The sequence below is a fragment of the Drosophila guanche genome, unplaced genomic scaffold (assembly GCF_900245975.1).
Source record: "Drosophila guanche unplaced genomic scaffold, DGUA_6, whole genome shotgun sequence".
In the NCBI taxonomy this organism is placed as follows: domain Eukaryota; kingdom Metazoa; phylum Arthropoda; class Insecta; order Diptera; family Drosophilidae; genus Drosophila; species Drosophila guanche.
In genome coordinates, this window is record NW_022995744.1 from 9866123 (window position 1) to 9880383 (window position 14261).

Genomic DNA, 14261 nt, shown 5'->3' on the forward strand with positions numbered 1-14261 from the left:
GGGGGGGGGGGGGGGGGGGGGGGGGGGGGGGGGGGTAGGCTTTTTTGGGAAAATGATAACGAGCACTTTGGACGCTATCCGGCACACTTTTGGCATTCAATTAAGGCGAAACTTGTGGGCGTTGCCTGTCGGATAATAATTGTGAAGGCAGTGCCAAGCCATAAAGAAACATTCCCAAAATTGTTACAGAAACGTGGAAAAGCAGGAGCAGACCTCTTACGCAGGCTAAGCACGTTGTCGGGATGTCAGAGACTTAAGTCAGACTTGACGCTGCCAGGTAATAATGCACAAGTCACACCAAAAGGAATTTAAATAATAACCATAACAATAAGACACACACACACACAGAGAGAGAGAGAGAGAGAGAGAGAGAGAGAGAGAGACAGTCCCCCAGTTTTGCCAAGTGAATTACGGGCGGCACGTGAGGACAGACCCAGAACCACACACACAGGGATTTGCGATAACCACAAATAATTAGGGGACAAGGAGCAGCGAATTAATACAGGAAAAGGCACATGCAAGTTGGAGATATTTATGAATGCTTGAAAAGGAGTTTCCTGAGAGTGACATGCCCCTGCGGCGAGGCATTCCCCTGGCAGCCATTTCTTTACTTTTTCCACCGATGATTGCTCGCAACAATAAATCAGCTGCCTGATAATGTCGGGCGTCTTTTTTTGCTGCAGTCTTTGTCTGCTAGATGCGTTTTTAATGCTGCCCAGGATTAACGCTTCGGGAATACAAGTAAGTGTCGAGTCCAGCCAAGGGTACTCCCGCCCTCCCTGCTGAACCTTTGACAAATGACACGCTTTTTGGTTCGGTTTTTTGTGACATGATTCGACGACAAAGTGTTGACCCTGTTTGGCTAATTAATTATTTGTTCTGTTGGGTGTCAAAAATGTAATTAACGAGGCAAAAGTGCTTAAAGTTTTCCGTTTCCCGTTCAAGAAACGTTTAAACTTTCCACAAACTTTGTGTCATGCCAGGACACACAGTAAATACTCACAGTGGCTTTGAACGGGCCGTAATACACTCCGAAATTCCTTTTTGAACAATGTCTCTCTACCATTTGCTAATCTAACTTGTTCTTGCCATCCATGCTGGACTCAGTTGTATCCCTGCTGGTTTTGGGATGATTTGCCTGTTCCACATCGATAATTGTGACACTGGGAGAAAGGCAGTCACAATCACCACCAGCCAGCCTCTGCGATCGCGTCATGCAAAATGGACAGCTGTGGATAGGTCTGGTAATCATTTTTCTACTTTAAAGTACACCTAACGCACCTCGCACCTGATGTCACCTTAACAGGCACATATGGCTTCAAGTGTATCTGCCTGTACACACACTGCAAACGATGGCTTATACACAGGACAATCATCAGCAGGAAGGCAGACAACACAATGCCCATCCAATAGCCAATCTAACACACATCGTTACAAGTACAATCAATCATTGAATAAATACTAACAACTACTCACTATGGGGTCAACCATTTCACTGCAAATTGTATCCAAACTGCGATCATAAATGTAACTCAGCGGCTGACAGTTTCCAATTTCGTGATTCGCATCGTAGACAACCATCTTGATGTAGTCATCGATTTGTTCATTGATCACAGCGGTTAGGTTTTTGCCAATGTTCGCCAGATACGTCTTGCCCAGATCGCGTATAAACATCTCAGTGCTTAGAACATTTTTCAGCAGAATGCGCAGCGAGTCGCCAAAGTTGTAGTGTTGATAGAGAATCGATTCGTCGACATCCTCAACGACTGTAATCAAATCAGAGATATGTCCATTCAGAGTGGGTGCGTATGCCCAATAGAATGTGAGCAGATTTATGTATTCATTCTCAAAGGCAGACCTCGCCCCACGATAGTTGTTCCACGACAACGATTTGGCCATTCTCTTCAGCGCCAGTGCCAAATTATCGAAAGGAATGGGCACATAATCGTAGCACAGATGATCATACCACAGCGAGGGATGTATAATACCCAACTCCTGCTTCGACACCGACAAGTACACCTCCTTATCCTCCTCGGTGACTAGCGTGAAATTCGATAGATCCACATCCTCAAAGAGCTCAAAATTGGATTCCATGGGGGACATGACGCGCATGCGCACCATGTCATCCACATCATAGATGCGATTCTCACGCAAATACTGGAAGATCATGTTCTCACCCTCACACTCGTTGATGAGATTTGATAGCTTGGATGCCGTACTGCCACTGCGCTCTCGATCATTCTCTTCGCCCTCTGATCTGGGCTCATCGATGGGCTTGGCTGGCGCCGACTTTTGTGCGTAAAGTGGCGCGCAGGCGCCTTTGTAAGCCACAGCGCCAATGACAACATAGAACAGGCTCATCATAAGCATAATGGATACCACACAGAATATCAGCACCATGGCGCTGCAAGGTAACAAAAAAGGTTCACTCAGTGAGGGACGAGTAAAGGCAACGAGCGACTCACACTAACAAAAAGTACGAACCAATCTTTTGGCTTAAGACACCATCCTCCACGCCAGTGACACGTTTGCCAAAGTTGCCAAAAATCAGGGCAAAGATCAGTAGAATCAGGATCTAAATAAAGGTGGAGCTAGAGCTTAGCTGGGGGAGTGCCATGAGTTTCCATACCACAATCACCGACACGGAGATGTACAGCACCGCATAGTAACGCGTCTCATTGAACCTATCGTAGAGATCATCGAATGCTCGCGTGGTGCGCAGCGTGTACAGGTGTATGTCACTGATGACCACATCGATGATTTCATTGATGCGATCTGCCTGCTTTTTAAACAACTTCCTTCCCTTCTGTATGTCCCGAATGATGGGTGCAGCGACGCGTTCCAATTCCTCTGTAATCAGCACGGTCATCTCGTGCAACTTTTCGAGTGCCTCCCCGGGCCGGTGCATATGCTCGATAAGTGCCTTCATGCTGGGCAGAATGGAATCAATTTCGGGCATCTAAATGGGCAACGAATTTGAGAGATTTCTATTCAAATTTACACACACAGAGACACACCTTTTCCGGATGCAAGCAGCGTGAGGTGTCGAGATATTCGATTTCAGTGCGACCCAAAAACTTGATGCACTCCATGCTGCCACAAAGTACAGTTGCCGCAAAGTTCACGTCACGTTTGACGCCCCTCAAAGCTGTGCGGGAAAGGCAATCGTTGGGATTAAGGAAAAGACTCTAACTGGCCATATCATACCATCTCTTAAACGCATGGCCGTGACTCTGACCATTTTGTCAGTGTATTGACCACTTTCGAGCACGTCTGATATGTAATCAAAATTGCTAAATATACGATCCAATTCCACAAGGGAATTGGCATCCGAAGCATCGTTTAGGTCCGCAGCTATGTGCTGGGGTGCGTCTGGTTTGGGGTAGGAAAAGGATGATTAAAAGGCAAAAGCAAATTGAATTTCGTTACTCATGATCATGGCCACCAGATGCGTGGACAATTCCTCATAGTTTTTCACAAGCAAATGATTGACATGCGCCTCCACGGAGTATAGGAAATTGCAAGTGTCCACGCTGCCTATTTCCAGCGTTCTCTTGGTCTTGGCCAGGCCACGTTCCAGCAAGCCATTTGAGTAGAAAGCCAAAGCCATGCACAAACTGAAGAGAGTGAGCTGAGAGTGAAGCAAACAAGTGTCTGGGCAGCATTACCTACCCGATCAGTATAATGAGTAGAGCCAGACAACCGCCCAAGATAAAGCGTCGTCGTCGATTCTCCACCGTCATGCAGGGCGGACAGCCCTGCCTGCAGCGACAACAACAAAAGCAGCAATACAACACGCTGATCCAACGAGCAAATTAAACTAATTAAACATTAAAGGGGATGCCAGGGGATCGCGAAGTGCTCTACTCACCCTAGCAGGGGCATCAGGATAATGAGTGCCACGAGAAAGATCACCCAAAGCCAAAACATCCAATGGGCAGACAGCCAAGCGGCCCAATCATTCTTATCCACCTTCGGGCCCATTCTCATGTGATCCGTGCCCACAAACTGCAAGTAGCCTGGCAAATAAATTAAACCAAATATAAATACTCGACCCAAAATGGAGAGTCCTTTCCGCTGCTCACCTCTGGGCACGCGCGAAACGAGTGGAAATATTTTATCGTAGAAAGTGCGCGAGAATTTCAACAGACCATCCAGCGATCTCGTGGACTTGTCTCGCGCTGTGTAATTCATCACCGGCTGGAATTTGGAAAACTGAACGGGCGGAAAGTGTACCTGCCCCAGCTGCTCGTGCGTGGTGCCATCGCCGGAGTAACCCTCGCGCCAGATTTGTGGACCCGCACGGGCGGCTCTTTTGGGTCGCACCTTGCGTGCGGCACACAGCTGCAGCCACAGCGCAAAGAGCAGCAGGACAGCCAAGGCCAGGCTGATGCTGCCACCAGCACTGAGACTTCTTCTGCGATGATTTCTTTTTCTATATTTGGACATTCTGGCAGTCCTGAAGTGTTGTCCTTGAGCTTAAAGTCTTAAATGGGGATTTGTGGCATGCGGAACGTGCTCACCTATGTTAGTGCAGCTGGAGACAGTGGATCCATTCCTGGACTTGCATTTGCAGACACCTCAGTTTAATTTTAATGGTTTGTATTTTGTATATTTGAAATAAATGGCAAGTTATATTTGTGTGTCAGCGTGTGGGAGTGTCAAAAGTAACAGCAAAATCAAAGCAAAGGCACAGAAAAGGGAGAGAGCTTAACAAAGAAACTCCTGCAAGTGTGCCAATGAAGGCAAATAGGTATCTGGGAGCATTTCCCTTTTCTGCTGCTCCTCGCAGTTGCGACATAAACGCACATCCTTCAGCGTGCTGACGCCCGTGCCCACCAACAGAGATTGAAAGCCACAATTGCTGGCAAACAGCATATCCGTATAGAGACTGCAGCGAGGTTGCAATTATTACAGCTGAGACATAGCTAAGATTGAGCAGCTCTACTCACGTATCGCCCACCATCAGCGTGGACTCTGGCTTAAGTTTTCCCGACTGCAGCAGCTGATCGATCATCCAGGGATTCGGTTTTCCCAGTATCAGTGGCTTGCGGCCAGTGATGGCCTTTATGGACGCCACCATGGCACCGGCACCCACAATTATGCGATCTTTGCCCACGGGATAGGCAGTGTCCAGACACGTGCCCAGAAAGAGCACATTTGGGTCCTGCAGATAGGAGCTGGCGCGTATTATCTTGGGCACATTGAAGCCCTCATCCTTGCCAATGACAACGGCACCCACTTCGGGATCGAGATGCATGTCCTTGGCAAACTGCTCCATGGGCTGCAGCAGCTTCTCCTTGGGCACAAGAAAGCTGCAAATATTCTCCTTGGCCAGCTCACCGACTAAGGCCGGCTCGCCGACAATGTAGGCCTTCTTCTTGAACCCCTTGGAGCCCAGAAACTTGGCCACGGACACGCTCGAGCTCAGCATTTGTCCCTCCTGCAGGTCAAAGCCAAACTGCGTGGCCTTCTGGGCCAGCTCTTGAGTGAGTAAGCCCGAGTGATTGGTCACCACAAAGGTCTGCCGGCCCGTGCTCTTGATTATATTTAAAGTCTCCACCGCACCATCGATGGGTAGATTCAAGTGCCACAACACACCATCAGCATCGAAGATCACCGACTCGATGGTGGACAGCCACTGGCGCACCTTCTCTTTGGGTATTTTGGTGAGATCCGTGCAGCTGCGCTTGAGCATGACGACTTGGCTTAGAATTATTCGGATTTTTGTGAGGGTTTCAAAGTGTAAAATACTTGACATTGCACGGAGCAAGTACTAGATTTGAAAGCAAGGGCAAGGAAAGACACAACCCAAAGTTTAATTGAAGAATTTTCTGTGATTTGAAGCACGATCTAAGACCCAACAAGTACCTTGAATGTCTGCGAATTATTGAAGAATTGTTGATGATTTTTTGTCCCGATATAAACAGAGTTTTAGCTCGAATTTCTGCGATGAATTTACGAATTTTCTATCATTTGTAGCTAGATCTAAAGACCCACTAAATCCCTCAAATTTGTGCGAATAATATAAGAATTTTCATTGATTTGCTTGTAAGATCTACGCAGTATTCAATGGATTAATAAAGCAGAGGCTGAAGAGTGATACAGACAAAAAATTCAACCATAAACCATGCACAAAAAGCACAAGCAGAAATAATAAAAGTCAGAGGGCTCTCAGGATACTCCAGCAGGACGTCCATTGTGTGAATTGGAAGCCTGTTCAGTGCCACACAAATTTAATAACTAAAACAATTATGCACAGATAAACATAGATGAACCAAAGGTGCCACAGCCAAGACAGTAAAGAGTCAATAAAGAGAGTTCTGAGTTGAGTAAAAGTAGCAGAAACTTTTGCCTGGCGTCTGCCTATCGATTGCGCGAGTGTAAAAATGGCAACAAATCCGAGAGTCTGGGCAAATACAAATCGGGTATTTGCTGATAAATCATTGGCTGCTTCGAGGCCTGAGCAGTGCGAATATCCTTGAGACTGCTGACGCCAGTGCCCACGAGTAGAGTGTGAAAGCCGCAGTTGTAGCCAAATTGGATGTCCGTGTACATGCTGTGGAAAATTCATGAAAAGGGGAAGTCAGTGCAGACAGAAACTTACGTGTCGCCCACCATCAGAGTGCGTTCTGGTTGTATGACGCCCTGACGCATCAGATGGGAACAGACATAGGGACTGGGCTTGCCGCAGGTGAAGGGCGGACGCTTGGCCACCGCTTGGATGGCAGCCACCATGACACCCGCACCGGGCACATGTCGATCGGCAGCCACGGGAAACGCACGATCCCGATTGGTGGCCACAAAGAGGGTCTGGCTATTCCGCAAATAAATGCTCGCCTTGGTCAGCTTCACCACATTGAGGTCCTTGTCCATGCCAACGGCTACGGCGCCCACATTCGCATCGAAATACATTTTTTGCACCTGCTCCGCCAACGAATTCTCCTGCATGCTGGCCGTGTCCAGCGGCAGACTGTCGATGCCCACCAGCTTGAGTTCATCCTTGATGCCCTGCCCACCGACAATGTAAACTTTCCGCTGGAACTTGCGCTCCCTCATGAACCGTGCGAGGGCCTGCGCGGAGGACAGGATCTCATTCTCGGCTACCATGAAGCCCAGCTTGTTGGCCTTCTTGCTCAGATCGCGACAGGAGTAGGAGGAATTGTTGGTGCATATGAAAGCATTCTTGCCCATGCCACGCAGAGCGTTGAATGTATCGGCAGCTCCATGGAGTGCCTCCTCGTGGCGCCACAGCACTCCATCCGCCGCGTAGACGATCGTGTCGAAGGTGTTCAGCAATTGGCGGACATTGAAAGTGTTGGGCGTCAGCACACGGCCACCGCCCATGTGCAGCACTTTGCGGGTTAAAGCAAAATTCATTCTCGATCCTTAAACGTAACCCAAATCGATGTGTGTGCTGAATGTTTTGTGACGCTAAAATCGGAGAAAACTTGGCCAAATCTTCCTCTAAGGGAAAGTCATAAATTTTCTTGTGAAATTTAGCTTTGGATAGCAAAGTTTTGTGCCTGGAAGCCCTGACCTTTAAGCCAGCGATGAGTCCCCAGGAACCGCCACGGACTTTGCCATTTCCGATGCATTTAATTCACTAAAACTTTTGCTACTTTCGGCCAAGACTGGCACCAGTCAGCAGGAGCTGGCTGCGGTTCCGTGGTTCAGATCTCGCTGACAACTTTTAATTGGCCAAATGGAGGGGAAGCCAGCACCCATTCCCGTGGTAGCTGCTGCAGGGGGTGGCTTTTGGAGCCCAGCATTTGACTAAGCTGTCAGCAGACACCGCCCGAGCCCGAGGCGCCAATTAAAATGGCATTCAGGCTTTATTGTTGACAGTCGCTGTCGCCTTCGAGCACCAAATCCGACACTTGTCCAGCGCCACAGCCGGTGCCAGGGAGTTGGGCTCGCCGCACCTTGACATAAATTCATTAAATCGCATTCAGCCGCCAGCTAGTCGGCTTTGAAATCTGCCGCAATTTAACGGATCTCTGTTGCATGCCCCACGGTCGAAAATTCTACAGCTCTAAAAAAGCCAAAGCCAAATTGGCCAGCAAGCAGGAGGAGGCCAGACCGTGCTGGGGATAAGCTGCTGCCCCGCGGGCCAACAGCGGAAAAGGCAAAAGGCAGAAAGCAGAAAGCCAATGAGGAAGTTCAGGCACCAGAGCAGAGCAGAGCCTGGCGATATCCCGCCTCCAACTCCTCTGTTATGGTAATTTGCGTGAGAGGAGAAAGAAAACAGGAACTTGGCAGCTAAATAAATCGAATCTATACACTGGAGCTCGTTTTTGTGGTGTAGCTGTGGCCGTTACTAATTAGTTGCTTGCATTTAATGTTAATTTAAAGTGTGCACCAAAGGTTGCTCTATTAATTGCCTCTCCAACTGCCTCTGGCACTGGGCTTCTCCATTTCCTTAAGTGTAAAAAACGCTTTACATTTTCTTTTCCTCTCAATTTATTCGACACATTGAATGGCTGTGGGCAAGGCAAATCCACGTGGAATGCATTGATATGGCTAAAACAATTCAGCAACTGTAGGAAGGGTAAGAGAGCTGATCAATACCTCGCAGCCAAATGGAAGTTTAAGCACAAAGTTTTTGGCCCAAAACTTTTTTGCAACAAAAACAAAAAAAGACAGCAAAAGTAAGAACCGAAACGTTAACTTTTTGTATCAAGTTTACAAGACTAAAGTTAATTTCTTGACCGCCCTGTGTGGACCCTGCGGGGTGGACACACTGTTGCCTGTTGTTTTGCCCTAATTAATACCTCGAGACGAAGCCTGAAATCCACTTGATTTATATGCTAATCAGCGGCTGCCACAAGCCACTCTAATGGAGTGAGGGGGAGTGTAAGGCAGCTTGGGGGCATCGACAGTTACTTAAATCATGTTAAGGGTGCGCTCTGTGCTTTGTGGAAACTTTAAATTATCCGATAGCTGCTAAATAAATCATTGTCCAGATAGCATCAACAGCTGCGTCGGTCACCAGGCGCAATTATTTGTGGAAAATGTATTGCCGGCAGCCCCACGACTGCTGTTCACGGCCTCCATAAGCCACTGCCCAGTAATCTCACCAAGGGCTGACGGATGGGCAGCAGTGTCTCCGACAATCAGCTTTAGACTTGCATTGCACAAGCTTAGCCTCAAAATTCGGAGCACAATTGAAACGTTGAGGCATGCCACAATGAGCCACACATTCTCTGTGTGTGTTTCCAAGTAGATTTCCATAAATACAAACCCAACGTTTACTAGCTTAAACCTACAATTGAAACACACGAGACGAGTGCTCTTCGATTTGGAGTGGTTATGCAAGCCGTAAGCCACAAAAGCACAGCCCCATAAGTGGATTTAGGGTAGAGAATCGCTTTAGGATGCTTGTCTTTCCGGCGACACTTTGAACTTTAAGCCTTATCTGTATTTGGAATATCTTTAAAATGCTGCCACAATCAGCTGTACCTTGGTCGGTGCATAAATGCTTCATGGAACATACAACCAGCTTATCGTTAGCTGGAATCCCTTGCCGGCCATGGCTCACGCTGCGTATGAGCAATGCCACAGAGCAGCAGGAGGGACAGGGACAGGGCCAGCAGTGACAGCATCAGCCTTGGGGGCAATAAAAGGACTTTTGCTGTTGCTGCTCGGCGGTTAGGGTTTCAATGTGCGTACATTAAACCAAATTATAGCACATTATAATTTGTGTCTGCAAATGTCCCCCAAAAACTCATTTGAGAGATGCAAGATCTGAATGGCAAACAAACATGAAGGGGAGTAGAGGGTAGACACACACACACACACACACACACACATTTGTATACTTTTATGCAGTGCAGACAGCAAAAGGCCCCATCCGAAGGCTGACTGGCCACATGGCAGTTGAATAAATAAACGATTTGCATATCCACTGAAGGCGTTCGTTGCGATTGTGCAAATGTTGTGCGTGTGTGTGTGTGTGTGTGTGTGTGTGAGTGGCAAGGCTATTGCATGTGTCCAACTCTGATTGTTGGCCAGAAGTCCGTCCGGTCTCTCTGTGCTCAAAATACGCTCCGCAGGGCAGACACCAACTGCCTGGAAATTGAGTTCAATAATTAAGCCTTAAGCAGAGCTGCTAAAAGTGCTCAAAGCATATTCTACAACGCCCCAAAGCACACAATGCCCTAATAAAATACAAGTAGGAGCCGTTAAATATTTAATATTTATCTCAAAATAAATTTCAGTCCTAATTAAAGCAACGTCCAGCTGCCGCACGCTACGTCAATCACTCATTGCTTGTAATTTATAAGTTAAGCGAAAATGTAACCAAAACCAAAAACCAAACCGATGCCAAACTCAAGCCATTATTTCCGCTTTGGGCCATCAATGCCGTCACCGGCTGTGCCCTCCAATTGTTTGCCCGTGGCAGCCACTTTTTGTTGCACATTTTTGCATTTGTATTCACGCGCTGACCGGGGCCAGTGTCCGCAAACTGCTGCCCGTTTCATAAATCATCTTCCGACACATACGCACGCCCTCGGGCACACACGCCTTGATTTACAGGCCCACAAAATGCTTCAGTTTCCAGCTCCTCTAGTGCTGCTGGCAGGCGTTGGGCATATGAATTTTGTATGCAATAAGCAAGAGCAGCTGGCAATTTCGGGTAAAAACTAAGAGCAGAAGCAGTTGAGGTAACAAAAAGCATCCGTGACTTATCGTGGATAAAAGCTACAGCGATTGATCAACCCAAAAAGCTATCCACACTTTTCTATCCCCTGAATGCCAGGCATCATTCTCGTCGATCATCGTGGAACCCTCCGTGTAACATTCGCAGAAAGCAGCGCGATAAATGCTCAGACTTAGAGCCCTGGCAACACACCGCAGGATAAAGGAGCTGGCAAAAACATGAGCACGCCCACTCCCTCCCACAAGTCTAATCAGCAGGCTGGCGCGCACTTTTCTGACCCAATTCCCAGCGACTACCAAAAGCGAGAAGCCAAAAACATAACCCAAAAGCTCCAGCCATAGATGACAATTTAATAAAGCAAATGGTGCAGGCAGGGAGTAGGAGCGAAAGTTTCTTTGCTATGCGGATTAAGCCATTTCCATGGCCATGCCAGCGCCCAGCGCCCAGCGCCATCGTTAATCAATTAAGTTGGCGTTTTTATATGATTGCTTTCAGGGCTATACATGTCTATGTGTGTGTACTCAAGTAGTTATGTATCGATTCAATTCAGTTGAAACGATGCCCCGCCACGCGCAAATATAATTGATGATCAAGTGTCAAGCAAGGAAAAAAACTTAAGTCATCTGGAATGCATATTGGCAACCATTTAGCCACGCGTGGCACACTTATTCCTGCCACCAGTATCTGTGGGCACACTTCAACCGAAAATAGCTCAGAGCTAGACATGTCCATGGACCAAGCTGGGACAATTTATTTGCTGCCATTTGTTACATTTTTGCCCCCACCCTGTGCATCTGCAATGCATTATAAATATTTACGAGTCGCCAATCTGAAGCAGTGGACACTGTCCAGGGTCCAGGGTCCAGGTCCACCCACACACACAGCACACATTGTTGGCCCGCTCCTTTGCTGATCATTTTTCTTTCGTGCTGCAAAACGCAGCTGCACTGCTGTGGGCATATTAATGATGTCTTTATGGCGTCCCAACGAGTGCTCGGACTTGGCCACACAATTTACGAGCTAGCAGCACTCATCCAACAGCTAATTAAAAAATAGCAAAACAAACTTTAAATTCGAATTTATGGGCAGGGCTGAGACAGAGTGCAACTTGGTGGCAAATGGAAGCTGAAATGCTACCGAAACATTTAAATATTTCTGCAGGCTGCAGGCCTCAAGTCTCTGCCAGCTACTGGCTCCTCTTCCGGAACTTGTGACACTTATTTGTTGGCCAATCTGTCAAATGTATGGCATGTCGACATCTACTTTGGGGGCATTAAAAGGTGCACAAGGAACGCCTTAAATGGCACTAAACTCTAACAACAAAAAGTACTCTCAATGGCTTCTAATTATGCCATAAAGTGTGGGCACAGATTTATTTTGTTGCGCTTTTTATAACTCGAAAAGATTGTACAGCATTGGCTCCATCGTGTCGTCAAAGTTGTCCATATCCTGATTTACAGAAATTGGGTTGATGCTCTGTACAGTGGTTTCCTGATGGGCCATTGCATGCTCATTTGCAGGCTGCTCTTGGGGACTCTCTGTCCCGCGTCCAAAGGACTCACAGATAGGTGAAATCTGGCCAATCATCTGCTTGAAGTGAGCTCCCAGCACGGGCGGCAGATTCTCCATGGTGCTGGCCAAAATGTCATCGATAATGGTGCGAATGTCGGCGCCATTTTCACCGCTCAACGCGCCAAACAGATAGAGGAGCGTGTGGAGTGTGCGAATCAAGTCACGGGTGGCATCCGACTTGACCACCAGTCCCAGCTGTGTCTCGGCCGACTTGAGATCCAGATCGGCCTGCAGGCGGCACTGCTGGAAGCATTCGCATGCCGACAGCGTCTTCCCCTTCTGATCCTCAACGTCCTTGTACTCGTGCAGAAACTGATGCAGATCACGCAGCGGCTCCAGCAGATCATCGTTGACGCGATGCAAGGTGATCATGTGAGCGGCAACACGACGCTGCATTGCATCACGCTCCGGCTTGTTATCGCGGCGACCCGACGCCTGTGCCGTGGTGAGCAACTCAAAGTCCTTGTTCAGGGCGGTAAAATCGCGCACGGTCTTCCTCTTGATACTCAGCAGATTCTTCACAGTCACCACGGACTCCAGCAGCGTCTGACTGTAGCCGGCTCTCGAGAAGGTGCCCTGCGCCTGCTCCTTCTTCTCCTTGTCCTTCTGCAGCTTGACGACAACTTCCCGGGGCTTCGGCTTATTGCTGACGGCCATCATAATGGACAGCGGCAGACTCTCGCAGCACAGTTCGCCCTGCAGCTGGGTGTCGGGCAAGTGCAGCCAGGTCTTCGCGCCGTCACCAATGCTCAGCTTCACCAGATACGTGTTATTCTTGGGCTCCTGCTTGACGACGACCCCGTGGCCGAATCCTTTCTGCAGAAAGGCAGTCACCTTGGCGTCCATCGGCAGTGGCATGGGTATGCGACTCGGCAGCGGCTCCTCACTGTCCTTGTGCCGCTGGAAGGTGCCCTGCTGCAGCTGCCGCACTTGCTCACGTCCAAACTGCCAGTCGGCCATTTCGTGGTCAATGAACGACTGCGAGAAGCGACGCGGCTTGCCAAACACTTGACGCACCATCTGCCAGTAGCGGCGTGGCATGCAACGTGCCGTAATGCGGCAGTGAACACCCTCCATGAGCCGACTCAGATCGTACCACGTGCCGTTCACTATGGGCTCGTCTATGAACGACAAGGCAAACTCTGCCCACATCCAGCGCTGTACTTCCACTAAATTCATTAAGTGAGTTAAACGCTGCTCCAGCGCTCCCACCTGACTGCCCACAGCCAAGTGGTTGTCCTCCGCCACCAAATCGTCTGTTGGTTGAGCTTCGCCCAACTGCAGGGTGGCCTTTGCGCCGCTTGTTCCCCGCTTGCCGAACACGGGCCGCTTTACGAAGAGCTCATCATGGTGGCTGGCGGTGCTTCGCTCCTTTAACTGCTGCAGCAGTGCCATTCGGCTGCTGGTGGCCAAACCGATCTCCGACAGCTGCGGTGGCGTCAACTCACTGTTTAAGTGGCTTTCCGGTAGCTCTTTCTTGATGCTTTGTGGTTTATTTGGCATTTCTAAATGAAAGCTGAGGAGAGCGAAAATGTATTTCTAAAACAATTGCAAAAATTGTGCCTAATGATGTGACACTTTTGGGCCAACAGGGTTGCAGCACGGAAAGGGGTTGTACTGCGCAGGGTTGCACGGCAAAGCGCTGCCAACTTGCTTTATTTCTATGGCTGATTTGATTTAAACTTGCAACCAAAAATTGAATCAAATTCCAGTCTATTTTAAGTCTGCATTGAACTTCATTTAGCCCACGACCTTTTCCATTTTCTGTTGTTATTGCCACGTGATGGCAGCCCCCCGTTTCGTAGTTCCCCAAATGAAAAGTACTAAATTTTTAATTAAAAAAAAGTTATTCTGTTTGATTTTCGTTCTTCGGTGCAAATTGCATGTGGAAAATGGTTTAGGGAGAAGACGAAAACTCCAGTTGGAAACAGAAAAATAAGAAAAATAGTAAACGGAACGGCAAAAGTTTTCGCGGAAATCGGACTGCCAAAGCAGCACCCCTCCCTCCTGCCCACTCCCGGACGCC

The 14261-nt window shown here is 48.3% G+C and overlaps 4 protein-coding genes and 1 long non-coding RNA gene across 9 annotated transcripts in view; 1 reads left to right on the forward strand and 4 right to left on the reverse strand.

The window, feature by feature from the left end:
• Window positions 1-4596, reverse strand: part of LOC117579178 (prominin-like protein) — a 5850-nt gene extending 1254 nt beyond the window's left edge. The window contains exons 1-12 of one of the 5 annotated variants that reach the window (XM_034264943.1): window positions 4524-4596; window positions 4086-4478; window positions 3872-4019; window positions 3673-3798; window positions 3430-3617; window positions 3208-3372; window positions 3018-3148; window positions 2630-2959; window positions 2466-2575; window positions 1477-2404; window positions 1282-1418; window positions 1004-1229 (exon numbers count right to left, since the gene is read on the reverse strand). In XM_034264943.1, the coding sequence (XP_034120834.1) occupies window positions 1070-1229; window positions 1282-1418; window positions 1477-2404; window positions 2466-2575; window positions 2630-2959; window positions 3018-3148; window positions 3208-3372; window positions 3430-3617; window positions 3673-3798; window positions 3872-4019; window positions 4086-4449 (2787 nt within the window). In that variant the 5' untranslated portion in view covers window positions 4450-4478; window positions 4524-4596 and the 3' untranslated portion in view covers window positions 1004-1069. Of the gene's footprint in view, window positions 1-1003; window positions 1230-1281; window positions 1419-1476; window positions 2405-2465; window positions 2576-2629; window positions 2960-3017; window positions 3149-3207; window positions 3373-3429; window positions 3618-3668; window positions 3821-3871; window positions 4020-4085; window positions 4479-4523 lie in introns of those variants that run through there. The other 4 variants (XM_034264944.1, XM_034264942.1, XM_034264945.1 and 1 more) reach the window with 4 other exon arrangements.
• Window positions 1110-1471, forward strand: LOC117579184. The gene is made up of 2 exons (XR_004573449.1): window positions 1110-1239; window positions 1307-1471. It is a non-coding gene; the product is annotated as an uncharacterized LOC117579184 (long non-coding RNA).
• A 37-nt stretch (window positions 4597-4633) lies between the features above and the next one.
• LOC117579181 (glycerol-3-phosphate phosphatase) lies at window positions 4634-5739 on the reverse strand. Its single transcript, XM_034264951.1, has 2 exons — window positions 4953-5739; window positions 4634-4891 (listed from the first exon to the last, which is right to left on the reverse strand). Exons 1-2 carry the CDS (start codon window positions 5696-5698, stop codon window positions 4711-4713), a joined length of 927 nt encoding a protein of 308 aa, XP_034120842.1. The 5' UTR covers window positions 5699-5739; the 3' UTR covers window positions 4634-4710.
• Window positions 5740-6271: 532 nt separating this feature from the next.
• On the reverse strand, window positions 6272-7411 carry LOC117579182 (phosphoglycolate phosphatase 2). Its single transcript, XM_034264952.1, has 2 exons — window positions 6608-7411; window positions 6272-6559 (listed from the first exon to the last, which is right to left on the reverse strand). Exons 1-2 carry the CDS (start codon window positions 7378-7380, stop codon window positions 6367-6369), a joined length of 966 nt encoding a protein of 321 aa, XP_034120843.1. The 5' UTR covers window positions 7381-7411; the 3' UTR covers window positions 6272-6366.
• Window positions 7412-12038: 4627 nt separating this feature from the next.
• Window positions 12039-13776, reverse strand: LOC117579183. The gene has a single exon (XM_034264953.1). The coding sequence runs from the start codon at window positions 13736-13738 to the stop codon at window positions 12053-12055; it is 1686 nt and encodes a 561-aa protein (XP_034120844.1). The 5' UTR covers window positions 13739-13776; the 3' UTR covers window positions 12039-12052.
• Window positions 13777-14261: the final 485 nt, after the last annotated feature.

What these genes read in the sequence shown, in the direction of transcription:
- LOC117579181 (XM_034264951.1), bottom strand. Translation starts at nt 5,698, where the DNA reads ATGCTCAAGCGCAGCTGCACGGATCTCACCAAAATACCCAAAGAGAAG. An exon ending in ACGCTGATGGTGGGCGATAC is followed by an intron (nt 4,892 to 4,952) that starts GTGAGTAGAGCT and finishes ACCTCGCTGCAG; the next exon opens with TCTCTATACGGATATGCTGT.
- LOC117579182 (XM_034264952.1), bottom strand. Translation starts at nt 7,380, where the DNA reads ATGAATTTTGCTTTAACCCGCAAAGTGCTGCACATGGGCGGTGGCCGT. An exon ending in ACTCTGATGGTGGGCGACAC is followed by an intron (nt 6,560 to 6,607) that starts GTAAGTTTCTGT and finishes AATTTTCCACAG; the next exon opens with CATGTACACGGACATCCAAT.
- LOC117579183 (XM_034264953.1), bottom strand. Translation starts at nt 13,738, where the DNA reads ATGCCAAATAAACCACAAAGCATCAAGAAAGAGCTACCGGAAAGCCAC.